Source organism: Trichoderma evansii (assembly GCF_050947405.1).
Source record: "Trichoderma evansii strain SZMC 28006 chromosome Unknown GGI43scaffold_5, whole genome shotgun sequence".
Taxonomy (NCBI): Eukaryota; Fungi; Ascomycota; class Sordariomycetes; order Hypocreales; family Hypocreaceae; genus Trichoderma; species Trichoderma evansii.
The window spans coordinates 481881-509556 of NW_028145201.1; the positions used below are offsets into that span (position 1 = coordinate 481881).

At 49.2% G+C, this 27676-nt stretch overlaps 9 protein-coding genes across 9 annotated transcripts; 3 read left to right on the forward strand and 6 right to left on the reverse strand.

The window, feature by feature from the left end:
- Positions 1 to 193: 193 nt before the first annotated feature.
- On the reverse strand, positions 194 to 2955 carry GGI43DRAFT_309225 (AP-3 complex subunit beta). The gene is made up of 3 exons (XM_083201665.1): positions 2679 to 2955; positions 2463 to 2605; positions 194 to 2401 (listed from the first exon to the last, which is right to left on the reverse strand). Exons 1-3 carry the CDS (start codon positions 2716 to 2718, stop codon positions 251 to 253), a joined length of 2334 nt encoding a protein of 777 aa, XP_083062559.1. The 5' UTR covers positions 2719 to 2955; the 3' UTR covers positions 194 to 250.
- A 262-nt stretch (positions 2956 to 3217) lies between these two features.
- Positions 3218 to 5824, reverse strand: GGI43DRAFT_421509 (uncharacterized protein; the record flags this gene model as incomplete). The annotated part of the gene is made up of 3 exons (XM_083207965.1): positions 3218 to 4164; positions 4237 to 4588; positions 4628 to 5824. The coding sequence occupies 3 exons, from the start codon at positions 5822 to 5824 to the stop codon at positions 3218 to 3220; spliced, it is 2496 nt and encodes an 831-aa protein (XP_083062560.1).
- Positions 5825 to 6507: 683 nt separating this feature from the next.
- On the forward strand, positions 6508 to 7881 carry GGI43DRAFT_432672 (uncharacterized protein; the record flags this gene model as incomplete). Its single annotated transcript, XM_083209622.1, has 5 exons — positions 6508 to 7042; positions 7088 to 7170; positions 7223 to 7362; positions 7414 to 7662; positions 7714 to 7881. The coding sequence occupies exons 1-5, from the start codon at positions 6933 to 6935 to the stop codon at positions 7879 to 7881; spliced, it is 750 nt and encodes a 249-aa protein (XP_083062561.1). The 5' UTR covers positions 6508 to 6932.
- Positions 7882 to 8122: 241 nt separating this feature from the next.
- GGI43DRAFT_309270 (uncharacterized protein) lies at positions 8123 to 9308 on the forward strand. Its single transcript, XM_083201666.1, has one exon. It carries the CDS (start codon positions 8348 to 8350, stop codon positions 9086 to 9088), a length of 741 nt encoding a protein of 246 aa, XP_083062562.1. The 5' UTR covers positions 8123 to 8347; the 3' UTR covers positions 9089 to 9308.
- An 80-nt stretch (positions 9309 to 9388) lies between these two features.
- GGI43DRAFT_421511 (Nuf2 family-domain-containing protein) lies at positions 9389 to 10836 on the reverse strand (the record flags this gene model as incomplete). The annotated part of the gene is made up of 2 exons (XM_083207966.1): positions 9389 to 9505; positions 9565 to 10836. The coding sequence occupies 2 exons, from the start codon at positions 10834 to 10836 to the stop codon at positions 9389 to 9391; spliced, it is 1389 nt and encodes a 462-aa protein (XP_083062563.1).
- A 1227-nt stretch (positions 10837 to 12063) lies between these two features.
- Positions 12064 to 14928, forward strand: GGI43DRAFT_381720 (uncharacterized protein; the record flags this gene model as incomplete). Its single annotated transcript, XM_083203155.1, has 4 exons — positions 12064 to 12194; positions 12261 to 12434; positions 13609 to 13731; positions 14685 to 14928. The coding sequence occupies 4 exons, from the start codon at positions 12064 to 12066 to the stop codon at positions 14926 to 14928; spliced, it is 672 nt and encodes a 223-aa protein (XP_083062564.1).
- Positions 14929 to 15721: 793 nt separating this feature from the next.
- GGI43DRAFT_381721 (histidine-specific methyltransferase) lies at positions 15722 to 16888 on the reverse strand (the record flags this gene model as incomplete). Its single annotated transcript, XM_083203156.1, has 4 exons — positions 15722 to 15776; positions 15830 to 16263; positions 16315 to 16537; positions 16620 to 16888. 4 exons carry the CDS (start codon positions 16886 to 16888, stop codon positions 15722 to 15724), a joined length of 981 nt encoding a protein of 326 aa, XP_083062565.1.
- Positions 16889 to 18474: 1586 nt separating this feature from the next.
- GGI43DRAFT_309334 (putative voltage-gated K channel beta subunit) lies at positions 18475 to 20150 on the reverse strand. Its single transcript, XM_083201667.1, has 2 exons — positions 19726 to 20150; positions 18475 to 19673 (listed from the first exon to the last, which is right to left on the reverse strand). The coding sequence occupies exons 1-2, from the start codon at positions 19800 to 19802 to the stop codon at positions 18716 to 18718; spliced, it is 1035 nt and encodes a 344-aa protein (XP_083062566.1). The 5' UTR covers positions 19803 to 20150; the 3' UTR covers positions 18475 to 18715.
- A 778-nt stretch (positions 20151 to 20928) lies between these two features.
- Positions 20929 to 25706, reverse strand: GGI43DRAFT_399474 (uncharacterized protein). The gene is made up of 2 exons (XM_083205341.1): positions 20988 to 25706; positions 20929 to 20945 (listed from the first exon to the last, which is right to left on the reverse strand). The coding sequence occupies exon 1, from the start codon at positions 25478 to 25480 to the stop codon at positions 21101 to 21103; it is 4380 nt and encodes a 1459-aa protein (XP_083062567.1). The 5' UTR covers positions 25481 to 25706; the 3' UTR covers positions 20929 to 20945; positions 20988 to 21100.
- Between the last annotated feature and the right edge of the window lie 1970 nt (positions 25707 to 27676).

The following is a 27676-nucleotide window of genomic DNA, read 5'->3' on the forward strand; positions in this document are numbered from 1 at the left end:
TGACTAAACATTCATTATCTTCGAAGGGCTGACTCGGGAGTGAACACTGAACGGGCTTTTTGAACGCCTCAATTTTGCAGTTAGTGGTGTGGGTTTGGAGCAATTTTCTCGACCCATCATTTCGGAGCTGCAATAATCCCCTCGTAAAGGAGGTAAACGATACAGAAGTTCAAAAATATAGCTACACAGATAAATTTATAGAAGATATAATATTTCTTCTATTTGAAATATGTCTAGTTTAATTTGATCATCATGCCTTGACTAATCTATCCGTCTCCCCATCGTCATCGCTATCCTCTTCCTCCTCCTCATCGTCCTCTTCTTCACTTTCTTCTTCTTCGCTTTCTTCTTCTTCACTTTCTTCCTCCTCCTCCTCCTCCTCTTCCTCTTCCTCTGCTTCTTCCTCAGCTAGCCAATCATCCAACGTCTTCGTCCTGAGACTCTCTCCAAGCCCATTCGACCTGCCAGCAGGTGCGGACCGCACAGCCTCATCTAACTTATCGGCTGCTGCTGTTGCAGGCCTGTCACTATCATAGCGTGACGCTGCAGCATCCCTTTCAGGCTCACGCAGACGGGGATCAGGCTCTTTGCCAGGCTCAACCCAGTTGGGAAGAGTTTCGTAACCCCTGAGGCCGTGCAGACCGCCACCTCCAGCCAAGACAAGAGTCGCAGAGCCCAGCAAGAATCCTTTTCTTGACTCAGAGGGGCTTGGAGCTTGGGGAGCTGGCTTCGGTGCGAGGAGCATCAGTGTAGCAAGCTGTGGCACACCAAGTACGGCACGATACATGCGTGCTCGGTCTCTTAGGTCAAAAGAGACATCATACCTGACAAGAAGTAGGACATAATCCCACAGTCTTTCAATGGGGTGCTTCTCTTCCTCCATAGGGGGATCATCCTCTCCCACTCGGTTCTTTTCCGCCTCGTTCTTACGATTCAAATGATGAAGATAGACCTTTGCACCTAATAGTAATATCTGGCGCTTTGCAGCCTCGGACTCGCTCGCAAAGTCTTTGAGGAGAATGCGGAAAACGTCTGGGGCAATATTGTCTTCTCCGTTGAGGCCGGAAAACTCGCCAACTAGCCAGATGATTGTTGCTCTCGCTTGAGGGTCAGTTGCCGAGTCGAGATTCTTTGCTAGGCGCACAACAGTCCCCGCGTGTGCCTCTGCATCTTGTTGAATCAAGTGTCGAATGACCGTCAGAGATTCTGCAGCCAATGTTCCATCCAAGCTCGTGATTTGACTCAGGAGTAGTTTTAAACACCTAGGAGCTGTAGCAGCGTCGCCTTGCGCGCATCGACCAATCGCCCGAACCGCTTCGCGTACAAGAGCTTTGTTGGATCCCTGAGAAAAATGTTCTAGTTCCTTTAGAATGAGGCTCTTGACATGAACTGGGCTATGGGGGAAGATGAGCGTCAACACCTCAAGCTTTAGCTCCCATATGGGAGCACTATCTGTCGCCCTAACCAAAAAGTGGCTTGCGTACTTGACAAAATCAAGCGGGCGTACAAGACAAACCGAAACGATGTTGTATAAGGCGATCTGTTGTATGTCTTGAGCTCCTCTCAGGAGGGCAACTAGTGGGCCAATAGCATACTTTAGATAATCTGGAGTTCCAACGTCGACATAACACCTTGTGACAGCAACAACAACGCCCGAGTTCCGACTCTGTAGCAGAGGCCTGATACCGTTCAACAACAAAGCTAGATCAGGGTCGAGTGATGTCGGTTGAGTAGAAGGTTTAGATGGAGTTGATTCCGCGTAAAAGTCGTCAATATTACTGCTTTGTGTCTGAGTTTGGGAAGTATCAGATGCGGCAACTGGCTGAGCTCGTCGAGGGAAGCACTTTCGGGCATAATAGGTCATCAACTTCAGCGTTGCCAGTTGGCTCCACTCATCCATATCGACAATCTTTTTGACCAGTCCACGGTAATGTTTGTGTATCAGATCGATCCTCTCAGGACAAATTTCTAAAAAGGCCGACACAGCAGCGCCAGCAACGTAATATTGTTTGTCGCCCAGCAGCGTGGCCAGATATTCTAGCAGCTGGGGAGACTGGCTCGGATCCAGCCTGTAGCATTTCGGGATTGAAAGAGCAGCGGCTTTGCGCACCAGAGGGCTCATGTCGGCGACGCCCTTCTTGATGGCAAGCGACACAATCTGGCTGATGACGGGCACGCGAATGCCTGACATGGTTTTGAGGGCGAGAGCTCGGACTTGGGGATTCGTATCTGAGAGCGACTTTTGGATTGTGTTGATGGAAAGCAGAGCAAGGTCGGGCTCTTGTTCAGCATGGCGGATGAGGTAGATGTAGACGAGCTTCTTGATTTCGAGGTTCGGCGAGGCGACGTTTTTAACGACAGAGGAGAAGAAGGGTAGAGTTTTGTGGTTTCGGTACATCATCTGCAGCACCGGTTCATCAGTAATCGCTTAAGAAGAGCTCCAAACAGCGAGCGAAACCCACCGCGATGACACGCCGCAGCCCCTCCAGCACCTCTCTCTCATTGCGGCTGTCGAGCAGCTTGCGCATCTGATTGCGATCTAGAAGCTTGGAGCTCGTTCGTATACCGCGCGTGGCCTGGGCAGCATCGAGCGTGAGCTCTCTGGCTGCAAGTTGGGCGGATTTCGGTCAGCAACTTGGTTCAATCGAATCGTAATCGGCGCGGGGCTTGGAACTCACCAGCCTCTAGCAGGCCCGAGATTCTCGATATTGACTCCATTATGCCTGATAGGGCCCAAGGACGAGGTGAAATGGCCCTTGCCAGCTCTTCTTGAAGCTGGTGAAGGCTGAGTCTCGTGGTTGATCGCGTGGGGTTGGTGGGAAGAAGCAGATGTGAGCATTTAGTATGCAGCTGGGAAGACGGTCGAGATGACGTGGTTGGCGCTGGATCTACAGAAGGGCCAGCTGAGGTTTAGCGCGGCCAGCCCACTAACGGCGTTTATGGCGGATTAGCTGCTTCAACCTACTCAAGTCGACAGACATTTGAGCTGACGGGACAGTGAAATATTCTTTTGTAAATTAACTGGGGCATTATTTATTGATAAATAGGTAATTCCCTATCCGTAATTCGTATTCTTCAATCAAGGTATGACTTATAAGTTGATATATTTCTGCCAGCCTGTAAACTACACGTAGGAGTTAGGCGGCGCACTCAGAGCTCAGTACAACAGCTATTGAGGTACCCATAACCCTCCATGTTATTTCAATGCCTCTGGAAGCTACAGCACAAACCAATCGACGGCGCATTCTTCTGGAAGGTCAATTGGTTTTGCAGGTACTCCATCTTTTGGCATTGTAAAAAAGGATCCTATGGAAACCAGCTCTCGCGGCCTTTGCGCGTCTTCAAGATCTCGTTCCACATCGCGGAGAACAATCCCCCGGATCAGCGTAAATGTGTTTGGCTCCGTAAACCCAAGAGAAGATTCCTGGACACTTGAGACGACAACTAAATGTACTGAAAATGGCCTCGTCCGAGCCCATTCCTGTGGATCGGGCTGTATCATCAATTTTTGCACTCCTTGCCACCCAGGGACAGACCTCTCCAAGTTTTCGTCCCTGTCCTCGAGAGCAGTTGGAAGAAAGCCTTCAAACTTACACAGAATGGGCCCTTGGATTTTGGGGACTTCAAAGCGCTTTGAAGCTAGTATACATGCTCTTTTAATGGTAATCTGACCAAGGCTATTGACTGCCCAAGAGTGAACTGAGCTATGCGCTTGGGTATTGCTTGAACCGATTCCAGCAGTCCGGTCATAATCATGTTTCGTTTTACTGAATGGGATGAGAGAGCCACTTACGCCAGACGAGCCTATACCATAATACTTGCGAATAATATCTTCGCCATTGACGCTTGTAAAAGGTATATGTTCCTTCTGAAAGTCCTCAGATCGTTCAGACTTGGTATACGCTGTATAAAAGTCGGTCGGTATGAGACCTCGCAACTCATCAACAAATTTTGCGGAATACTTGCCCAAGATGAGATCCGATTCAGGATCATACTGGCCATCTATAACTTCGCCATACCACAGAGTGGCGCCAATAACGGATATTATTGCCTCGGACCTCCTCCTTTTGCAATACCGGCTCTCTCCGAGCTGAAGAATATCAATCTGTTGGAGGCTCATGTGTTTGCCTAAACCAGTTGCGTCCTCCCATTTGGACAGCTGGCCTATTGCAGCGATAACATGTTGCTTCGTGTCAAGCCAACTCAACACATTCTCAGAGCATTTCCTAAAGATACATAAAAGCCCATTCAGGGGTAGCCGAGTATTCTTATCTAGGCACAGAAAATCCCATTTGGATGTTGCTAGCCACATATCAGGTCTTAGGCATACTTCTTGTAGCGTCCATAGTGAGGTGAACCAAGCATTAACCGGCTGGATCGCTTTTGCCAAGCTGTCGCTTGGGGATTTGCCCGGAAGATAGGGCTTTCGTCCTCTCAGGATGACTTTTAGTTTGGCAAGAAACCCCATTGACTCTTCTCCCATTTGTTTGAATGCCCGGGTTTTTTCCCGCTCTCGTTTGTGCTTAGTTTTTGTCTTCAAGATTTCATCGGCCCCAACCATTGGTAGGGCTGCTATTTTTGCGAATTCCTCAAAGATGGATAAGTCGTAAATGTTGTGAAATCATACGATGGCTCGCTTCGCATTTCGGAAAATTGAGCCTTGCCGTGATACTTCTTGCTTTTTCAGGCTCTTATGCTCCCAATCCAACGTATCTCCTTTGCATCCTTGTGGAATACAGACTAAATCCAGCCAAGCGTAGTCGGTATCAATCTTAGCTGCGAGGCGCTGTAGAGTTTGCGGTAGGGACTTTACATCGAACAAGGCATTGAGAGGAACACGATATTTCATACCGTTTGGTATGTAATATCCATCATCATTCATCCACCTGCCCCACGTGTGGCTGATTGCAGTATAGGCAGGGCGTTCCGTTCCCAAATCCCGAATACGTACTAACCGTCTATCGTTCAGATGCCATAAATATTCGGGCCATCCGTCAAGGCCAAGAGGATCTTCATTCTTGTTCTTGAGCCATGGGCATGGTGCAATGCGAGGGCCACGGTCGAGCGTTTGAGGGAAATTTGGATCAGATGCTTCAACTGAAGCAACCCAAGAATAGTCGTGTCCAGCTCCAGCTGTGCGCCTGCTTGGAAGTATGGGAAAGCATGATTCATGCCGATAACTTAAACTCCCGGACTTTGGTTTCGAGCAATGTAAGGAGGCTTGTTGGTAATAAGCCTCCCGCGCCGCTTCTCTCCTGAGAATGTTTAAAATTGAATAGCCGACATTGTTTTCATTAATGCGGACACTGACGTCGGAAAATTCAGCTTTGAACAGTTGATTCAAAGTTTTATTGTAATCGGAATCGAAACCCCCTTTTGCTTTTCTATACCGCGAGTAGTAATGAAACACATTATAATGCTTCACTATACATTTTAACAGTTCAGGGTGTTCATCAGCAAAATCAAACTGCGGATGTTCCCAAAGCATGAGCTGTAACTGTGAAAATTGGAAGATAGGGACTATTGGAAGGTCGTAAGCTGCGGTCCACCAATCAAAGAGCAGCCGATATGAATTTCGCTGCTCTTCTCCCAGAAGATTGGCGTGCCCATCAGAGACCATATGCTGGAGGCGAAACCAGCTGGTCAATTGTCGAATCCACTGCACTATGACAGGCCCTTTCTCTCCTGATCCCAATGCCGCAATCGCAGTATCGCAGTCCACGGGACCGTAGCAGCTCTCAATGAACGCGACAGGTGGGTGGGGTTTTGATTCTGTCTTGAGGTGTTCTGGATCCAGAATCCTTTCAAATATTTTTTGTGGCATATTTAAATTGATGATTTGGCGGTATTCATCTGGTGATGATAAATTTGTTTAATTGTTATAAGAAAGAGACAATATTACAAGCCATCAAAGTTCTAGGAACGAGCGGTTGCTGAAGAGCTTGTAGAGCGAAACTCTTCAGCCAGGCTCTACATAGCTTTTATACTATTGAATGCCGCGAGGGATAAGCAGCCTTACGAAATGCGGCTCTCAGGCCAAGAAAGCCCGACGGCCATTATATGCCCAATCAGGGTATGCAGCCTCAGAATATATCCGCGTGGTTGCATTTACCATCCACCCAGGATCCCTCTCTTCTGCCCCAAGGCTCTGCTTCATGTACACATGCAGATATGTACAAGTGATGGGAAATTATTCAGCTTCTGGTGGAAGCTTTTCACCACTAGGATCTTTAATCTAATTGAAGACTAGAGACTCTTGCTTTTAGAACTGAAGAAGGGTGTCTAGAGAAAAGTATACATTTATGTAGTCGCATTGCTATTTTCCGACCAAGTATACTTTGGAAACAAAGGTGAACTTAGGACCCACTCAGCTCGCCTCATTTTTCCATGTATACATCGCGTACTCCGTAGGATATATGTACCTCCTGTCCATTACAGTTAATAAGCTACCGCGCCAGCAGGTCCTGCGCAAATGCTTATATATCTAAATATAGCTGCCAAGAAAGTTAACGAATCATATCAGTATTAGGCGAAATGAAATTATAGCAGATGCTTTTACTATTAAAAATTCCACTTGACGAATAACAGCTGGGTTCTTACTCATGTCACGGACAGATAGGCGGAAACGAAGAATGCTAGATAGATGATCCTTTAGTGTTAAATCACAGGCGGTATTCCATGAAGCCGTTTGTAGCAAGAAATTAAATAGAGTGCGAAAGTGGATATTCATGTTTCTTGTGAATGCTGCTCTTCCATACAAGTAACTTCATATTACAGGGCGCAGTAAATTGAGCTGAAAAACGGAAGATGAGAAATTCGAACACATCAACGAAACATAAATATAAATCTTTTGCCTTTATCATAATTGTAATAAACTCTTCTGCATCTCTGCTCTTTAACTCCAATTTTTCTCATGATACGTGTAGCTAGCGATGGCGCCTTCCACACGTTCTGGTGAGCCGGGAGCCGCGCAGGATGTCCCGAGAATCTCTTCTGCCAATTCTGCAATGCCATCCAACCGCCCTTCGTTAAATCCCCTGAGGTAAGTATGTTTCCCTCCAACAGATTCCCAACTAACTTGCAGCAGCCAAGGTCCTTGTCGGAGATGTTGTTATCATTTAGGTCGTTGGAAAGAGGGCATGGAAAAGCCCTCTTGCACCTCAACCTCAAGTATGTACATGTATTTTATCTCAGCGATCGATATATTCTAACACCAGGCTAGCGGCCAGTAATAAATGCAGTCGCTGTGTCCGCGAGAACAAGAAATATGAAGGTGGAAAGCTTTGTCTCTATATGGACCCTGGCCATAGATCTATTTGTCGGCGACTGGAAACCGAAATTGCGGAGCCATTTCCAAATATAGTAGGTTTTCGATTCAGATCCTCGCCAGACTCATTGTTGATGGACTTCTAGGTCGAGGTACGACGTTTACAAGTTCTTTGCCGTAAATATTTACAAGAATATAAATGTCAAGAGAAGAAACAGGGTGAAAAAGGAAAGTCTAAAGCAGAAAGACCAGCCCAGGAGGATACGCCCCCGACTGCTTCTGTTTCTACTCCGGAGGCCATCCGTCTTGGTGCTCAAGAGCTTCTTTCGTCCCAGGTCAGGCTTGATATTGCAAATTCTCTTCACTCCTTGTCTTGTAACTTAGCTGCGATGGCTGTAAGTTTCTCCTTTCGACTTCCTCATAACTCCTTTCTAAGTTCCTTCTAGCAACACTTTGGAGTTAGGGACACCGTCACTGTTCCAGCCAGGGAATGTCCTTCTTCATGGGATGGTATTTTGCAGGCTGAAGATGATCTGGTTAATGGAATCTCAGAAGAAGTAGAAGAAGATGGAGAAAATGAAGAGGGCCTTTTTGTGGAAGAAGATTGGCGCTAAAAGTGGCCAACATTTACAGAAGAATATTGGCTATTTAAATGGGAAAGTGTTGGTGGAACTAGCTTGGCATGAGTACATGTACCATTCAAACGGCCGGAGAGTCATTTCTCATTTTCCATACACTTTGTCCGGAAGAAACTTTATTAAACATATATGCATTGTATCACATGCAGCTCAGAACGGTACCACACCACTGCCAAATGTACCTCAGAGTATCACTTGGGCAAGAAACAGGGTCTAGGGAGAACAAATCCTAAGAGCAGTTATAATTCAGTGTAAATAGAATGACCTTCATATTTGGATTCTTTTCACTTATTTCTCAATTGAGATTATCTGGGCATGAAGAGCAAGAGGAGCGCGTCGGGGAAACGTCGGGAAATTTACCCGTCGCCGTAAACCCACAATTCACTTACAAGATGGCAATTGATGCTTTTCACAGCTCACAACTACATCTTCATACTTCATCATGTCATCTACATCATTATCCCCCAATCCTATAGTGCTCTCTCCATCTACTCCATCCGAACTCCTCCAATACATCGTCAATCATCACAGACACCCAACCACAATCCTCATCGGATGGCCCAAGCACACATTCGTCGAAGCCCTCACCGAGGACGTGAAACTTCAACTCTACCTGCAAGCACAAACAGCAGCGGAGAACAGCGTCAAAAGTAAAGAAGAAATGGAAGCAGAATTATCGACCAAATCATCTCCAAAACACCCTCTAGAACGCAAAACTCTCCTTCAAACCGCCATCTCACGGCACATTCGCCTCTTATTCGTTCCTAGCAGCACCCATCTCCGCGCATTTCTCGGTACCTTTTCCGCCTCTGAATCCAAAATATCACCTCCACCACCACAATCATCATCATTGCCACCAAGCAAAAATATTTCTAAACCGCCAATGCTCATTGTCTACGGTCTCTTGGAACTTCACCGCGACAGCATCGAATGGTCGGCTCAAGGCATCGGCACCACGGCGACATATCTTATTGAGGCAGCTGCGAGAAATGCTTTCAGAGCAGCTGTGGTAGAGCCTAGAGGTGCAATGGGATTTGATACTCTGAAAGAGTTTTTGGATGAAAATGTGCCCATTTTAAGCGGCACTGACATGAAGAGTGATGGGACGTGGAGCGGGCGTACGGTTCCTGTTAAAAGAGTGCTCGCTCGCTGGTTCGAGTTTGAGCGGCAGGACAAGGGATGAAGTTTGTCAAGAGATTCATAAAAATGTAAAAAAATTGAAAAGATCATGTTCAAGGAATGTCCGGTTCCCGGCAAATCCATCATAATCGTGCTCAGATCATTGTCAGTCAGTCATCCCACATATAAACAAGATTTCCATGATAAGCCTCCAAACCTCAACGCCCAAACCGTGGTATCTATATCGCAGTCGCTTATATACGCCTTTCAAACCTCCATTTTGTCCACATTCCAACATATACAGCCCATCGAGCCCCGAAAAAAATAAAGAAATATCAACATGTTTCTCTCTCAGACTCGTATTTTAGCCGACTGTTTGCTCCATCTCAGTAATGTATAGTTTGATGTGAGCTTCCATTTTGAGATATTCGTCATATGCCGAATGGACTTCATTCTCGATATTCTCTTTCAGGTCAAGCATCTAGCCGGTGTTAGTATCACATTCTGGTACTGAGTAATCACAAGAAACCGGCTGCATACCTTCTTCTCCGTCTGTTCGATCCTCACTCTTCGAATTTCCATTTCTTTGCCCTTGTTAGTTTGTTCTTCTGTAAGCTTCTTGTGCGTGGCTCGCAGCTCGTGCATCTTTTCCTTGGCGTCTTGCGCCTTTTGGTTGCTCTGCTCGCGCAGCTTCTCTGTCCGCTCGTTCCATTTGGCAAGCTGTCGCTTGAGCATTTGCTCTGCTCGCTCCACCTCGCGAGCATTGTTTCCTCTTTCTGATAGAGCCTCGCGCTGCTTTGTGTTTTTGGCCATTTCTTCATCCTCTTTGGCCATTTCCATGGCAATCTCTTCCAGGATCTTGATGCAAGATGCTACATCGCCTCCTACTACGCCAAAGGAATCTGCCGACGTTTGCAGCGCTCGTGCTCGTCGGTCCAATGCATCAATACGGGTCTTGTCGTTGTTGAGAATATCTCGTAATTCCGTCAGGTTCTGTTGGAGAGCGGACGGGCTCTGTAGCACATAAGGCCGCAGCTTGGCGCTCTCTTGTTTCATCGTGATCTTCTCTTGGGTCCTTTGCTCCAGTAAAGTTGTCAACTCGCCCTTTTTCTGCTTCGCTTCCTCCAATCGCGCTGCAACCTTCTCCTGGCTTCGTCGTAGCTCCAGCAAACGCCTTTTCAGCTCCTCGTTTCGCATTGTCTTCTCTCGCACCTGAGCCTCCATCGCCTGTCGGTTGTTCTCCATGTCCTCCAGCCTTGACTCGTTTTCTTGGTTCTCGCCGTACAGAGCCTCTATTCTCGTCTTTGTCGATTCAGCCTTATTATAGTGCTCGTCAATGACGCTTGTCTGAGATTCTCGAAACCGGACGAAGTTGATAAGATAACTAAAGATTTTGACCAGGCGATCGTATGTTGGCTTGTATAAATCATTGAAACTGAAATCTTGGATGCCGCACTCCACCAGCAGCCGTTGTAGCGAGATAAAAAAGCCCATCAAGTTGCGCGTGTCTGGTGAGACGACATCGGCAAACTCGCCACAGACGTCCTCGGCCGCGGCGCGCATCGCCGGCTCGACCGTCTCTCGAGTCGCATTTAGAAGCAGTTCGGCGAACCACTCAAAGATCTGCTGGACATGCGCCGGGTTGGGTTTCTGGAGGTCGGCGATGGTGAAGTTGATGCCAATGTCGGTGATGCATCCTACAATCTCGCGGTCGGGCAGTCGCATAAACGCGTCGGCCTCTTCTTCCTTCTTCCTCGACCGAGATTGTTGCTGCGAGGCGGGGATGATGCTCATTCGAGGATTGTATGCCATTTTGACAGTTGGAGAGCGCAACGTGCGCGGCTCGAGCTTGTTGCTATTGCAAACGTAATCAATCGACTTGTACAAAAAATCACAATCCTGCGTCGTGGGGTAATGTGCTAATGTGCACTGATGTAAATACGCCATATGGGGTTGCCGCAGAAACTCTGCGAGCGTCACGTGACGCTACTACACTCGAGCTCGAGAGTCTTGGAGGTATAAACAGCATTGATCACTGGCAATTTTAGTTTTCTAATTAATACTCTAAAATATTAGTTTAGAATATTTGGAACCCATGCAAGTCTCAGTTGGTTAGGAACGACCATAACCCAGGTTAACTTGCAGTCGGTTTCATAAAGTGGACTCTACGTACGAAGTAGGCCTGAAGTATGTGAAATGATATCGGAAGATGTCTATATGTACTAACTCTTGTACAACTCACTGGGGCAGAGTATTACGTCTTATCGGAAGAAAAAAAGTATAATAAATAAAAATGTCACATAAACAACCTGGTGATTGTCCGGTATCGCACCTTTCATTCCAGAAGTCCGCGGATGAGTGCATTTCCATGGCTGGCGAAAGTTCAAAGAGTGAATGTTTCTCAACCAAATCTGGAAATGATGCCCAACAAACTTCATCCGTGTAGGCGATTAACCATGTTATTCGTCATTTGCGAGACTGAGTGTAACGCAAGTAAGTTGTCTGGGTATCATAGCGTATAGGTAGAAGTTGTAGATACGTACGAGTTAACACTTGTAGTCGGATGGTTAGAAATTATTTAAAGTATTGTGAGTGACTTTCTTATCTTTCCTTTTCGTTTCATTTGTCTCGTTATCATTCTGCAGCTCCTGTTCTTACTCTTATGGATTTATTGCAACAGATTCTCTATACAATGTTTCATCGTTGCTGTATGTTACAGTATTGACTGTGCTTCTATTATATCGGCTATGAGAAGGCACCGCTTGAGAAACCGACATGAAGTATGTGGTTATGACTTACGAAAAATCGTGATTGTTACTGACGGTCACCAGAGCTCCTTTATCAACACCCTATAACCATCCCTTGCTCCCTCACGCGATCCCCGCTATTTTATCTATTACTACAAAGCACTCTATACAAAGTACCCCAACTCTATATTCTCTCTTTTGGCTTATAGAGCTAATAGCCGCTGTTTATCAGACTAGGATCAGGCGGTTATGGCGTCCGCAGCTGAATCTCCTCCACCATCAATTCCACGTAATGGTAATCCTCAATCGCCTCCTGCTGAGCATTAAGACTGCGCAGCTCGGGGACTTTTTCGGACACTGCAACCGTCCCGACGTCAACTGTCTGACCTATCTCGCCGAGAGCGATGCGTGGGACGACTGCAAGTTCTGGGTCGTGGACCGAGGACGCCTGCTCCGACTTGAAGGAGTTCCGCCTGCTCCGACTTGAAGGAGTTCCGCCTGCTCCGACTTGAAGGAGTTCCGCCTGCTCCGACTTGAAGGAGTTCCGCCTGATGCCTACTCCATTGATGCCTCTTCGCCAGATGTTCTTGATGGCCTTCGACAAATAACCTCATTGCAAGAGTTCAGTGCCAGAAGACCAGATCGTTCATTTGAGAGAGCCAGGTATGCATTTATATCTATGAAAATGTTAACATGAGCCGAAAAATTTACAGTTAGACCATCGCGAGAGCTCTTCTATTTTCTCTTCTTCTCTCTCAATCTTGTTTATTCCTACTGATACGTCTTTACAATACCATTGAGCCGTTTGACAGAATTTATTGAGCTGACAAATCAACATTAAAGGCCCAGCACGATCACCTTAGCTCTGGCAGAGGGCTCTCCATGAAATTCATATATCACATCTCCAACTGCATATGGCCACATTCGCAGCATGGGGATGCCCAGTTTCAAGATATTGATGGTGTGGTAATCTGATAAGCCGGTGAGAATATTTACACTTGAGTGGGCTGATTCAACAACACATCACGGTACAATTGGATATCTCATTGTCTCCTTGGCCTGTGCTGTGACGGGCAAGGATAAAAGTCTTCGAAAGTACATGACCCTGGGTAAAGTGTACCATGAGGCCAAAATACATACACCGAATACAACCTGGATAATGATCGAACTACACAAAATAACATCCCACAACAGATATCAAATCTACAAAAATATGATCAAATAACCCAGGCTTATTGCAGTTGTCGAGAATCCTTCGACAGCGAGTGTGCTCCCGGTTTGCTACCTGATTTCGAGAAGCTAGGCTAGATGTGCCGTGATGGTCTGTCGAAAAAAATAAAACCAGACCACAACTTGCAAATGCAGACATGGACTAAGCGCTTGTGCGAGATATGGGTTTAGACACTAACTGGAATAGAAGAGGAGTCATATCTGGAAATCCTTTTGGAAATTCCTCTGGAAGCTACGAGCTTAACATCATGCTGAAAAAAGGGCTTTTGCGATGTCATAATAGTGGCACGCAAAATTCTAAAAAAAAAAAAAAAAAAAAAAGTGATGTGGCAAGAGAAGCGACAAAGTTATAAGCATCATCATCACTCCACAATTAACGTCTTTATTGCCAAAACTTGAAATATCAGAACATATCACCTTATCCTTCTGCAACGTGATTTTGGGGAGTACATCGTGATTTACATCTGCACACCATGGACCCAACAGTAAGCGACCCTTTGTGCAGCACTTCATAGGCCCTCATGCGAAAACTGGCAAGAGCTCTAGTGAAATGAACCCCCTACCTTTTATGGATATGAAGTATCCATGTATACTGACTTGTGTGTAGAACCGTCTACGCAGCCTTGCTGTTGGATGGTTTCCGAACACTGAGTGTACGATCTTCGGACAAAGCAAACACTAAAATCGAGGCGATTGCCTCGATTGCTGATCCTACCTCGGATGCAGAGGTGTTTGTTGCGAACATTAACATAATGAGTACCGCTGTTAACCTACACACTGCGTGCTCAAAGGGATTGGAATTACAGCCAATTTACACTGCAACGTCAAGACGCTCTAGCAAATCCACAGTCGCTCATACCGACTGGGACAGGCAAAGCCTGTCCACCGGCACAATCTGAAAGTAAAAAATTCCTTTCATGATCATCAAGAACGAATTATGTTATCCAAGAGAACTATATTCGGTCGTACTACTCCGTGTAGGCGTTGCCTTAGCTTCTTCTTCGCGAATTATCCTTCTACCAATAAGCTCGTCAGCTGTCCTCAGAGTCTGGTCTACCAGGCTGAACTGAGGTTCATATTGCCCCCTTTGTGGTTTCTGATCCAATCGCTTCTGCGTATGCTGCCAATATTATAATTCCTGGTATGCTCCGATTGTAAGTTGCCCTTTCCCGGTATCTCCGACCCGGGCTCGTAAACTGGGAGGATAAGCGGTACGAGTACGGACTCTGCTTTTCGGTAGCTGCGAGAGTTCGACCTGCATCCAATCGATATCAAGCTCTATACTAACGCGGATACTACATATTCAACATATAACTATCACGTCTAAGATTAAGTTCGCGGCGGGGCAGTATCTCATTGCCATGACCATCGGGGCCGCCAAAGGCCCAGAGCCTTGCGAGGACCCCATGGACGAAGCAGATGAAGCATACTTAAACGAAGCGATGGATATAGAGGGGAATGAAGAATGCAAAGGAGCTTTACGAAGAGCTTTGCAGGTTTATTGAACCAACCCCTTATACTATTCGCCCAGAGGAACTGCGCGATGTCTGATGGGCTATGCTGATTATAGACAAGGCTCATATGGCCCGTTGAGAGGATAGCATATTTAACAACATATTCGGGCTGCTTAATTGGTATCCCGTTTTTTTGGGTCACGGGGACCCCACTCATAAGCAATCTTAGAGAGATTATGTCGCCGCTTTGTCTTATCTGGCGGAAGATGGCCATTGATTCCGATGATCTCGGCAGCAAGGTTGGTTACCGCGAGGGCCTTTGGCATGCTGATTATGATTCGACTAAGGCAGAGAACGAGTTCCTAGACGCAAAGACGGCTGGAACTTTGTCGGAAGAGTTTATGAATGAGAATAGGTATCTGGGACTGGTCAAGGCAAAGACGGCTTACAAGGAAACCGGCGCTAAATTTTAGCTGATTTGACCTCATATACAGTGTGATATGCTTTTCTGGTGTTACAATTTCGTTAAAGAAACGTTTATGTTTGTTTGTGAGGATTAAATAAGATGAAGCACCCTATGTTTTACTATAATTAGCCTTAATTTTATAAACCAGCTTGGGAAATATATAGGCAATTTTAAAGTTACACTTAAGGATTTTCACTGAGATTTAATACATACTGCGACTTATATATAATACAACTCTAGTATAATTAATTTAATGTCGTTAAGAAAGCTGCTAGCATAGGTTAATCTATACATGTCACCTGACGGTACGGTTGGAGCACTTGCGTTTACAATGCAAGCTTAGGGGCGCGGAGGTTCTATCCATTTGGCCAAAGGCTCGTGATACTAAGCTCTCTACCCAATCGCGGGCTTGCGAGACTGCCCATTATTCAAAAATGAATTAAAGCGCTTACGAGACTTTGGCAGCAATTCACAATAGTCCCTTCACAACAGGGATTTTAGGCGACAAAAGTTAAAGGGGGCTCGGTCAGCGCTCGGCAACCCAACACCTTGAGCTAGAAGAAACTCCTTACTACTGATTACCCACTGCCAAGCTTGAGGCTAAAGTTATACTATCTAGTAAACGGTGTGCAAATAGTTACCACGTCTTACACAAAAATAATCTAGCAGCGCTCCTCCTTCTTGGTTACTAACGGTAGTGAAACCGCAGCTTAGAATGTTTTTGTTCCGGATAGCTATACCACAAGTTCTTCTCCCCTTACCATGCCAAAAATACTCCAGGGACTGACAGTTGTCTCTTTCTAGTACGCTAGGTAAAGCCCGAGATATTTGTAGTACCTTGCAGCAGATAGAAGCCTATAGGAACGTCTTAGCAAAAGGGTTGTTACTGGTAAAGCTCAGGTACTCACAATATTGTTGCTGGGCATCTCTCCAAATCTTGTCTACCGTCATCTCCGCCTCCCTGGCAATGAGTCATCTGAGATTCCTGCCATTTGCCCGACATGAAGAAATGAATTGACTCGCCTTTGGTTAATGAGATTTCTGAGTCGCCAACCTTAATGTGCAAATCTGTCTTGGGCGTGTAGCTGTAGCGAAGTTCGTGTTGCACCTCATCCCATTCGGGGACAGCGTTCCACTCCTCTTCTCTGAAAACATTCTCGCCCAAGAGCTGATTAGCGTGATGGAGAGAGTGGAAAAGGAAGGTTCGAGAGGGGCCTTTATTAGCATCATACGCTTCTAGAATGTCGCGTTCCACATTGCAACAGTCGGCAGAAACCAAAAATCTGCAGTCAACTGACATCTTACGGCAGGCTTGATGGAACTGGCTCATCAAGCTGCTTGCCTCGTTCTGAGTTAGATTTTACACACTGTTTCCGAGCCACAAGAACGTTACAGTGGATGCTGGCAGGATGGCAGAGCGTCCGAGCCATTCTGTGCAGTCGTCGTACGTGCCGCTCAGGCCCTCGATGTTAATGAATCGTGATTTGGCGAATTGCTGTTTTAGAGCGCTGAGATTTTTGTGCAAGGCTTCCTCTGATACGTCCAAAGCATAATAGTACACATGTCTGCGTTCCTTTTCTGCTGCCTGGAGAAGAAATGCAGTCTTGCTGAGGTTCCTGTGGTTATATGGTCAGTCACAAATGTCAATAACAATAGCGTGAGAAGTTTTACCCGCAACCTAGCTCAATCATCACTGACTTCGCCTGGAAGTGCTGAGCAATATCATATCCGTAACGGGTTAAGATTTCCCATTCACAGCGCTTAGGATAGTACGATGGGGCCTTTGTCCAAGTATCAAAGTTTTTAAGGCCCTGGTCATCCCAGAGAAGGAGTGATGGCATTGTCTTGGGACTATCTTGTAGACCAGAGATGAGGCATTCTTTTAGGTCCAACAAGCCAAACTGCCGAATACGATGCAGATGGAGTACCTGTGAAGATGCTGTCTCGACTAATGTGGTTTGGGACATATTAAAATAAGGTTATTGAGGCTTTGACGAGTTAGAGCCACTTAGTGAATTTATAAAAGCCTTTGAAGGGCTACTATCTGATAAGTCTATGATACCCATTAACGAATATATATATAATATTTAGTAGTACTACTGTCAACAAACGTATTGGGTAATACACTCCTACCTAACTGTATGGCTTTTATTAGTAAATGTCTCCACCATCTGGTGTCCAAATCTTTGTAAGTCTGAAGCAAGTGGAGGGCAAACTCTACCCCTCACCAGTAAGACAAATGCAAGACACTTTTGGTCACCAAGACCGCCGTCTAAGATGTTGCCCACCCCCTCTCAGAGCAACACTAGGGATCCGGCACGCCCCGGCTGGTGTATCCATGGGCAGGTAGATAAAACCACCAATTGCCGCTGTGTACACCTGGCTTGACAGGAATAATCGCCCTATCGTGACGCATTTACAAGGGACAGCTGGCCTCGCGTCTCTGTGCTCGCCCTCGGCCAGCTGTACTGGCTAGGGAGGAGAAACGTATTGCCAGACAAGAGGAGCCTCACTCATACGTACTTTACAACACACCGCAATTTCCCTTCTCCTTGAGAGCGAATGCATGACACCGAGATGTCGGAAAGGCGTTTTTTTGGTACTGAAACGAGTAGAGAGCTGCTATATCTGCAGACACATCCGTGAGACGACATCTATACCCGTGGAGTCGCTGATAAATACGTTCAATAATTAGGGAAGTTTTGAGAAATGCCAACATGAAGAGAATGCCGAGTACCCTCGGTGGGGGGAAGCTGCTGGCATCTCATTATCACGCCGATTTCATTCATCGCAAAATTATCAAACCCCTTCCCTCTAACATGTCTCCCTGCAGCGTGTGGCTTTTTTGCTCTATTATGACGTCGTGGTTTATTTACGAGGCCACCCCATCCAATATTCCAGTCGGGATGACTCTTGTGCCACGCTGTACACCTACCACTCGGTGAAGTGGATGGTCGGAGGATTAGACCGGTGAGAGACGTACATATGCAGGTGGGAGAGGATGGATGCAAGTTGGGCCCTGTCTGTGCTAGAGCAAGCAACCATTACTACACTAGACTAATATTGCAGTGGTGGTAATATAGCTGTAATACTACATGTATGTTAGGAGTAATATCTGCCCAATGGCAGCAGCAGCAGCGTCTATCACACTCGTAAGACACATATCTACCGGCTGCACACATTTTGTACTTGCAATATATGGTAATATATGAGGTGATACTTGCTTAACTCGCTTCTGCATATAATCCACTATGTCTGGACTCATCTAGGTCATATGTACAAGATGCTAATTGTATGTAGGGTCTGGCTTAGACAGCCCGATCTAGGCAATCCTGAGCGCGGCTACTGTCGTCGACCTGGCTCTAGTCAGCTCTGCATCGGACATATCCGCTTGTTTAGAGACCCCAAAAGACTTTCTTATCGCGTAGCTTGTTACCTAACGTTGCATCCCCGCCGGTCTTCCTATCAAGCCAGGGCCCAGGGTAACTCCTACGCGGTGTAGAATCGTAGCTTGGTTTGTATAGCTAGCTCTTTATTTTACTTTGTAAAAAAGAAAAAAAGAAAAAAAAAAATGGTAATAAATGAATAAATAAAGGGATAAATCTTGGAGCGGTATCGGGAGACAGTATCATGGGAATCCCTTTCGCGAAGGAGAGGCGTTGGTATATCTCAGCTAGCTGGGGATTATCACAAGAGCTTAACTAGACCTAGATACATGTAGGTATGTATACCTGTATGTATAAAAGTGTACTTGAAACCGCTGCACACTGATGCGTTTCCCGACATGTCTCGTTCTAATACCTCGGTACCAATCCGTACGGTTTATTCCCTAGAATTTCGTCGATTTCTTTCTTTACTTCGCTAGTGAGCCTCGGCATGAGGTCCAGCGCTCGCAGAGATTTGCTCACTTGCTCTACCTTGGAGGCCCCGGTTATGGCGCAGGTGACGTTTGGGTTCGATATAACCCAAGCCAGCGCAAGAGTGGCCATTTCTGTGCCCAGCTTTGCAGCCACGGGTTCGAGCGATTTTACCTGGGAGATCTTTCTGAGCCAGTCCTTGTCATTTTCCTCATATTCCTTTGCACGCTCAATGCAGCCGGGATCCTTTGAGGTGGCGTATCGGCTATCTTTGGGGATTCCGTTGTTATACTTGCCGGTCAAGATACCTTCTTCCAGTGGGCTGAATGTCGTTAAGCCAAGCCCATATTGTTTGTATAGCATCAGATAGTCCTTCTCGACCCGATTTCGATCTAGCATGTTATAGCATGGCTGTTCCATGAGAGGCCCGACCAAACCAAGTCTGTCTGCGATTTGATGAGCAATGGCGATCTCCTCAGGCTCCCACTCAGAAGTGCCCCAATAAAACGTCCTTCCGGCGTTGATGAGGTAATTCATAGCTCGAACAGTTTCTTCAATGGGCGTTTCCCGGTCGGGTCGATGACAGTAAAGGAGGTCCACGTAATCGAGCTGTAGGCGATCTAGGGAAGCCAACGTGCCCTCAATTATATGTTTTCGAGAGAGGCCCGTGTTGTTCACAATGGAGTCCCCGTATGCGGCGCCCCAATATATCTTTGTCGACACGACGATGTCGTTCCGCTTCCATCCGAATTTCTTGATGGCCTTGCCGATGATGATTTCCGACTTGCCGTCAGCATAAACCTCTGCACAGTCGAAGAAGTTCATGCCAACATCATATGCTGCCTTTAAACAGTCAAAGGCGACATCATCGTCCACATGATCCCCAAAGGAGGCCCTATAGTAAAATGTTAGAGCTGTAAAGTTTTTATGTCCACGTTGGTACTCACCATCCACCCATGGCGATTACCGAGATTTTCAGCCCAGATCTCCCCAAGTTTCGGTAAATCATTTGCGAAGACGCCATTCAGAATGAAAATTTCGGTGTAGGATACGTAGGATTCAGGAGTGTGATTAAACAGCCCAATGGTTTGGTAGAAAAAAAATAAAATTAAAAGATCTTCAATCAGTTCTCAATACCTTCTTGGGTGCTGCGGAAGATAGAAGCACTTAGCCACCTACACAGCAACTTGCCCACCGAGTGATAAAAGCTCTATAAATATCTACCGGTAAAATGGCACCTAGTGATAGGAGGCGGATGGTGGTACGAGCAGCCAGGTCTACGGAGTAATACATAACAACCATATTACTCAGAGAATAACCCGAAAGGATATGTTAGGCGGAACTCCACTTATGCTTCCCACTTTCATTAGCCCTTGGGCTCCTTGCAAGACATTATGATTCTTTAAGGATGGGGAACGTAACGTAAGTCTAAGACTTGTATATGAGACTCAGCTAGCCACCAACCTGCAGGTGGCTATGCTGCATTCGGCCGCATAGAGTACATGTATGCAGGGCGCTGCGTGTGTTGGCTGCCCAGCCATGGCTGGTGTTAGGGCCACCCCTGATGACCTTTCTCCTCTGCCTTGCTTGGTTTCACCCGTACTCCCCCATATTCCTAAACCGCAAGTCTTACAGCTGGCAGAGCCTCGCCAAGCGCCGACTTACCCGATGGGCTTTGCGGGCGATCCCAGTCGGTAACCAGGACGTGAGGGCATAGTCGAGACCTGAAAGAAAGTAACTAAGATTTTCGATTACTGGAATCGTTGACAGTCTCTTATTCTCCTTTCATTACAGACTTGGGCGTGGGCCGTAATTCCTCACACAAGCCTTTTTGCCCATCAGATATTGGGCCAGCTTAGTAGCGGGCTACGGTAACGGGTCATCATGCGGTGTCTGAGCCTGCGGCTCGACAGGCTATAATGACGATGTAAATCAATGTAACAAGTAAGTGAATTCATAATGCCAGTGATCATCACATAGATAGATAGTCAAGCAAAAGCGATGAGCCGCTTCATATTGCACTACCAGCTTGATTTATTGATTATTGATCTTCCTATTGTTACTACTTCCAAGAGTATATTTAGCTTCTTGAATATTGTAAAGTATTATTCCAGATCAGGGCGGCTTCTGTATATACAAGGCTATCTATATTTGTTTTTTTTTTTTTGTCATGGTATGTTGTGGTGAATATACATGGTGAAAACCAGTGTAAATTTGATGTTTGTGAATTACCTCGAGATACTCTATTCTAGATACTCTATTCTATATTCTCATGAGGATAGCCCAACAACTAGAAGCTTGCGCTTGAGTGGAGGTGCTTTTCTACGTCTTTGCTTCGACAGCAACCCATACGCTCTTCGCTGTGGCAAGCTTCTCGCCCTTTGAATTTGTTACCTCGCCCCTCATCATCGTCTCACGGCAGTTGATGCTCTCTACCCAAGCAGTCACGCATACGGCTACTTCGGTTACAGGTATGGCAGCCAAATAGTTGATGTTGAGAGATGCTGTGACGCTAACGGCGGCAAAGGGATCACCCGTCTTGCCGAGAGCCGTGTTCAGCTCGTTGACGACGCCGAGGCTTTCGTCTAGAAGAGCAGCAGTAAGGCCGCCGTGTAGGATATCCTCGTACCCGGATGTGCCGCCTCCCAGAGCAAAGAGCGTAGCGACGCGGAGAATGGGCCGTGAGAGGTCATGGATGTGAGAGGAATCCGAGGGACGGAAGAGGGAGAGCATATGCCGGATGGGTGGTGCTTTGGCGCCATTGGCAGCCACCTCTCGATATGTACGGCCGAGCGTGTTCCCGAAGAACTGATCATGCCGGGCGCTGGCGGGGTTGAAGCACTGCGGAACACAGCCGATGGCCTGGCCGTAACCGGGCAGGAGACCGGCCGTGGGCGAGGCCTCATACATCAGGCGCGAGCACCAAGGGAGACTGCTGAAAAATGTCATGGCAGACTGGAAGAGCTGAGGAGGGCTGTTGGGGGGTATAAGTCCGAGCGGAGGAGAGAGGACACGGTGGAGGGGAGAAAGGGCAACACGGTATTTTGGGCACATCTTGATGCACGGCTCCGGACGGTCCAGCGGAACGGCGACGGCGTTGCCCCTGGGTTCGCCAGCCTGAGCAGCGTTGTCAACCGTCAAGGGGTTGAGACGGTCTCTTATAGCCGCCTCTGCGCCCAGGCTACGGGTGTTTGCGGAGGATGCCTCGATCGATGTGCGGTGCTGCTGATGCAGATGCGATAGCAGGGATTGGCTGAGGCTTCTCAGGTTCGGGCAATCAAAGCTGATGCTGTCCGACGGTATGTGGCCGATAGTAGTAGCCAATCGACCGCGTACGAAAAGCTCGGTCAGCGAGTCGATGCCCATGTCCTGCAAGGACAGGTCGACATCCACACTGTCAGGCGAGGCGAAACCTAAGCTCTCGGCCACGGCCTCTCGAACTAAGTCTAGCACTATGATGGCTTGCCTCTCGGGGCTGGCGCCCTTTAGCGTCTCGCCAAGGTTCTCGGGGGGTAGACTGTTATTATTATTAGGCACGCCTTTGGGGTCTTTGGAGCAGGCCTCCGTCTCTGTCGGTGTAGGCTGCCGCCAGGCATCGTGCCGTTCAACGTGGTCGCGCTGAAAAGCATAGGTGGGAAGCTCAAGCCGTCGGCAGCCAAAGGGCTGAAAATAGCTGCACCAGTCGATAGACACATGCCTTACGTGTAATTCAGCCAGGCTGCCCAGCGCGACTGAGCTGTCGTCCTTGCCGGGAACGAGAGACGGCAGCCAAGTGGCCGCTTTGCCCTCGTGGCGAAGATTGGCCGCGCCCATGCTGGATAATACAGGCCGCGGGCCTGCCTCGACAAAGAGGTCATGGCCAAGTGTAGAGAGTGTGTGAATGCCAATGCTGAAATGCACCGGTTCGCGCGCCTGCCGGACCCAATAGGCTGGTTGCTGGAGCTCACCCGGCTCAGCCAGCTTGCCGGTAAGACCGCTCACCACGGTTACCTGCGGTGGGTTGAAGCGTATGGTTTTGGCCACGGTCAGGAAATCCGCCAGCATGGCATCAATGTGATGGGAGTGGAAGGCATGCGACACCTTGAGCGCCTTTACCTTGCGGCCTTGGACAGCGAAATGAGCATCGATGCGTCCTATGGCGTCGGCATTACCCGAGACCACCGTCTGCATCGGCGCGTTATAGCTGGCTATATCGATCTCGCTGCCGTGGCCCAACAGCTCGATTGCCGCCTCCACTTCGCCGGCGTTGGCCTCGAGAGAAGACATGGCGCCGCGACGGGCCGGTAGGGCGTGCATAAGGCAGCCACGGGCCTCGACCAGCTTACAGGCGCTGGGCAAGTCTAGGATGCCGGCGGCGTGAGCGGCTGCGAGCTCACCCACGCTGTGGCCCATGACCACGGTCGGTTGCACGCCCCAGCTCTCCCATAGCCGCCATAATGCCACCTCTAGGGTGAACAGGGCGGGCTGGGCAAAGTCAGTGCGGTCTAGGAGGTGGGCATCTTGGCTATGAGGCTCGGCCCACATCACATCCAGAAGTGGTCTCTCAAGCCCCCTAAAGTGCGCCGCAATTTCCTCTATTGATTGGCGGAAAAGGGTATACGTCTGGGAGAGCACCTTGCCCATGCCGAGAATCTGGCTGCCCTGGCCGGCAAACATCATGGCAACTCTTGCCTGCCGGGTTTTTTCGCTAGCGGCGGGCCGGGTGGCGGCTGAGCGGGCCGCCTCTGCTAGCTTCTCAGACAAGTCCTGTCTGTCTCTGGCCATCAAGACCAATCGGTGCTGGAAATGGTGGCGGCTGGTGGCCAGCGAATAGGCGACGTGGTGGAGAGGCTCACGGCAAGCGCTGCCCTCGCTTACATGGAGCCGAAGCTTCTCTGCCTGCTGACGCAGCGCCGTGTTTGTTTGGCCCGATAACAGGAACGGCAACAGGGCCGATGGGGCCGACAGCACCGGCCCCACCTCGGCCGACCTCCCGATCACCTGCTCTCGGTGCTCCTCAACGATGACATGCGCATTTGTACCGCCGATGCCAAAGGCGCTGACACCAGCTCGACGGAGGCGTTTATTCCCCGGCGGCCATGCTCGACTACGCTGAACGAGCGCAACACCAGCCCAATTCACCAGCGGCGTTGGCTTGGCCACGTGCAGGGTTGGGGGCAGGACGCCGTGATTCAGGGCCAACACCACCTTGATAACCCCCACCATACCAGCAGCCGCTTGCGTATGGCCGATGTTTGATTTGGCCGAGCCGATCCACAGCGGCGCCGGGGCATCTGCTCGTGCGCCACTGCCAAAGACCTCGACGAGGGCAGTCCCCTCGATGGGATCGCCCAACTTGGTGCCGGTGCCGTGGGCCTCAACATAGTCTATGTCGCTTGGCCGAAGCCGCGATTCAGCGAGAGCGGTGCGGATAAGTCGCTGCTGGGCCGGACCACTGGGAGTTGTCATGCTGGCGCTGCGGCCGCCATGGTTAACCGCCGTACCGCGCAGCACCGCGTGGATAACATCGCCGTCGCGCCGCGCATCAGATAGCCGCTTGAGGACAATGGCAGCCGAGCCCTCAGCCCAGCCAGTGCCGTCAGTATCGGCCGCAAACGCTCGGCAGCGGCCATCTCGCGACATGCCCCGGAGCCGACTGAACTCGACGTGCAGCCCGGGCGTCATCATCAGCGTCACGCCGCCGGACAGCGCCATGTCGCACTCACCCCGGCGCAGCGCGTTGCAGGCCAGGTGCGTCGACACCAGCGACGAGGAGCACGCCGTATCTACCGTCAACGCTGGGCCCTCGAGGCCTAGCACATAGGACACGCGGCCGGACATGGTGCCCGCAGCGCTGCCCGTGATGGCGTATCCGTCGAGATCCGCCAGAGGCCGCACCTGGTTCTGATAGGCTGCCACGTTGCTGACGCCGATGAAGACGCCGGTTTGGCTCCCTCGCAGTTGCTCAACCGTGTGGCCGGCTCGCTCAAAGCCTTCCCAGCACGTCTCCAGCATTAGGAGCTGCATCGGATCCATGGCGCGCGCCTCCCTCGGGGAGATGCCGAACAGTGAGATGTCAAACGAGTCAACTGGGCCGATAAAGCCACCACGGCGGCAGTATGACGTGCCGGGCACGTTCGGGTTGTCATCGTGAAGGGCGTTGGCATCCCAGCGGTCCTCTGGTATATCAACGATGGCGTCGCCACCGCCTTCTAGAAGCTCCCAGAACGCCTCTGGAGTGGTGACGCCGCCGGGAAGCCGACACGCCATAGAGATGATGGCAATCTCTTCGTCGTCATTGCGGTGGCGCGCCAATATCTGCCTCTCCACGCTGCCTCCTGCGCCCACTAGATAGGCCGCCAGCGCCTTGATGGTGTAGTGCTCAAACAGCCGAGCCACCGGCAATGGCCGACCTAGTAACCTCTCCAGCTCCTTCTTGACGCGAGTTAGGCGCAATGAGTCGCCGCCGATCTGGAAAAAGTTATCATCGACGCCAAAGCGGTCGTGGCCTAGGACGCCAGACCAGAGGGCTACTATTCGATGCTCAAGATCGGTGGCAGGCTCCGCTACGGGTCCGACCTCCAACTTGATGGACGCGACTGGATCCGGAAGGGCTTTGCGGTCAATCTTGCCATTGAGCGTCATCGGAAAGACATCTAGTTCGACGAACAAGGCCGGCACCATATAGTCTGGTAGCCGCTCCGACACCCACCCACGCAGCATGTCGTTGAGGCTCGGTCGATGCTCTCTAGCCTTCGCGCTCCGCACGCAGTAAGCAACCAACCGATCGTCGCGGCTCGTTACAACCACTCCCGAGATGCCTTCATGACTCCTAATGGTCACCTCGATGTCACCCAGCTCGATCCGGTAGCCCCGGATCTTAACCTGATCATCAATGCGGCCCAGCACGCTGAGTCTTCCGGGGGCCAGAAAGCGCGCCAGGTCGCCGGTGCGATACAGCCGGCCTGGATGGAAGGGGTTGTCCAGGAAACGGGACTGCGTGAGCTCCGGTAGGTTGCGGTAGCCGCGGGCTAGACCAGCGCCTCCGATATAGAGCTCGCCGGAGCGGCCTGCCGGCGCCGGCGCCAAATCTTCATCGAGCACGTACAGCTGGTAGTTTGCGATGGGATCGCCAATTAGCACATCTTGGCCCGGGCCAACTCGCCAAGCGCTGGCCCAAATCGAGGCCTCCGTTGGCCCGTACATGTTCCATAGAGAATCGCCGCAGCCAAGCAAACGAGCGGCAAGCTGACCCGTGAGCGCTTCACCTCCGCAGAGCATCTTGGCTAGCCGGGGCTCGCCTAGCCATCCTGCATCTAGCAGCATCTGCCAGGTCGCGGGCGTCGCCTGCATCGTGGTGATATCGTGATGCCTCATCAGGACGAGCAGCGCACCCGCGTCCTTCACCTGATGCCTCTGGGCGATGACTGTTGTCGCGCCGCTCAGCAACGGCAAGAACAATTCCAGGACGGCAATATCAAATGATATGGTTGTGATGGCCAACAGTCGATCCCCCGCGCCAAACCCCAACGCCTGCCGCATCGATAACAGCAGATTGGACACGGCTCCATGGCTAATCTCTACGCCTTTGGGCTTGCCAGTCGATCCGGAAGTGTAAATCACATATGCCAGATCGTCTGCTGACGAGTCTGGCTGGGCGTTGCTAGCGTTTCCGACGTCCAAGCCCATCATTGGGTCATGTCGCGCCTCGTCCATGTTCCAATATGGACCCTGCCAGATGGATAGGGCATCCAGCACGTTGGAGGCCACAACGATGAGCTTTGGCCTGGCATCATTCATCATGTGGCTGATGCGATCGGCTGGGAAGCTGGGGTCAATGGGCACGTATGCAGCGCCCGCTTTCAGCACTGCTAGCAGCATCACGACGAGATCAATGGATCTTTCCAAGGCCACCCCGACTAAATCCCCGCGTCCCACGCCTCGCCTTGTCAGCGCCTGGGCGAAGCCATTTGTGAAGGCATTAAGCTCTCGAAAGCTTACTTCAGTGCCGTCACAACTTAGAGCAATGTGATCCGGATACCTTTTAGCCGTGCACTCGAAGATGTGATGCAGGCAATGGCCTAGTGTTGTGGCATCATGGGTGGCATTAAACCGCTCCATGAGAGTTCGGCAGTTTGGTGACGAAACAAGCTTCATATCCCCAGCAAGTAAGAATTATTTGTCTATCAGCGTTGTCCTAATTGTTATGCTGAACTTAATCGTTGACATTACCGACCGAATCGATGACAAGATGTTAATGAGACTTGCTGCACTGGTAGAAAAAATATATCGTTCGGGCCTTCATATCCTGATTTGCAGTTTTGCCTATCCTAAACACCTAGGAGTCTCTTGGCTGTCTACATGTACACGGGAAATATGATGCCTGTTCTGGCGGCTGACGTTGGCTAACTGTGGGCCTCTGGCCTCGTCAATTACACCATATGTCTCGAAAGCTCTACGCAGCTAGTACTATAGCACCACACCAGATGTGTCAAGTGCAAACGTGACAAAAAAAAAGAAGAAAGAAAGAAAGAAACCCGGCCACCCCGGGCGTGATGCTCTGGCTGCATTCAGCGATTGGGCCAAGCTATCCCTGATCCATATTTAACATGATTGAGTTCATCATTCTAATATGCTTCATTCATGACTACTTTAGGCGAATACCGTTCTTACATAGAACAGTCTCCCTTCTAGTAGAGCTAATAGACTCTAATCTTCTTGATCGCTGGGCTAATATATGCTGTGTTACATCTGGTTACCAGATTGGTTGAGACTGAGAGACATATTACTCCATCATTTTGGCATTACTATTACCAGGTGAAGGACGCAAGGGGTCATCAGCTTCAGCCGGACATCATAGATCCAAGAGATCTACCACACCAGAGACGAGATCACTTAGCTAATAAGACACAACTATAA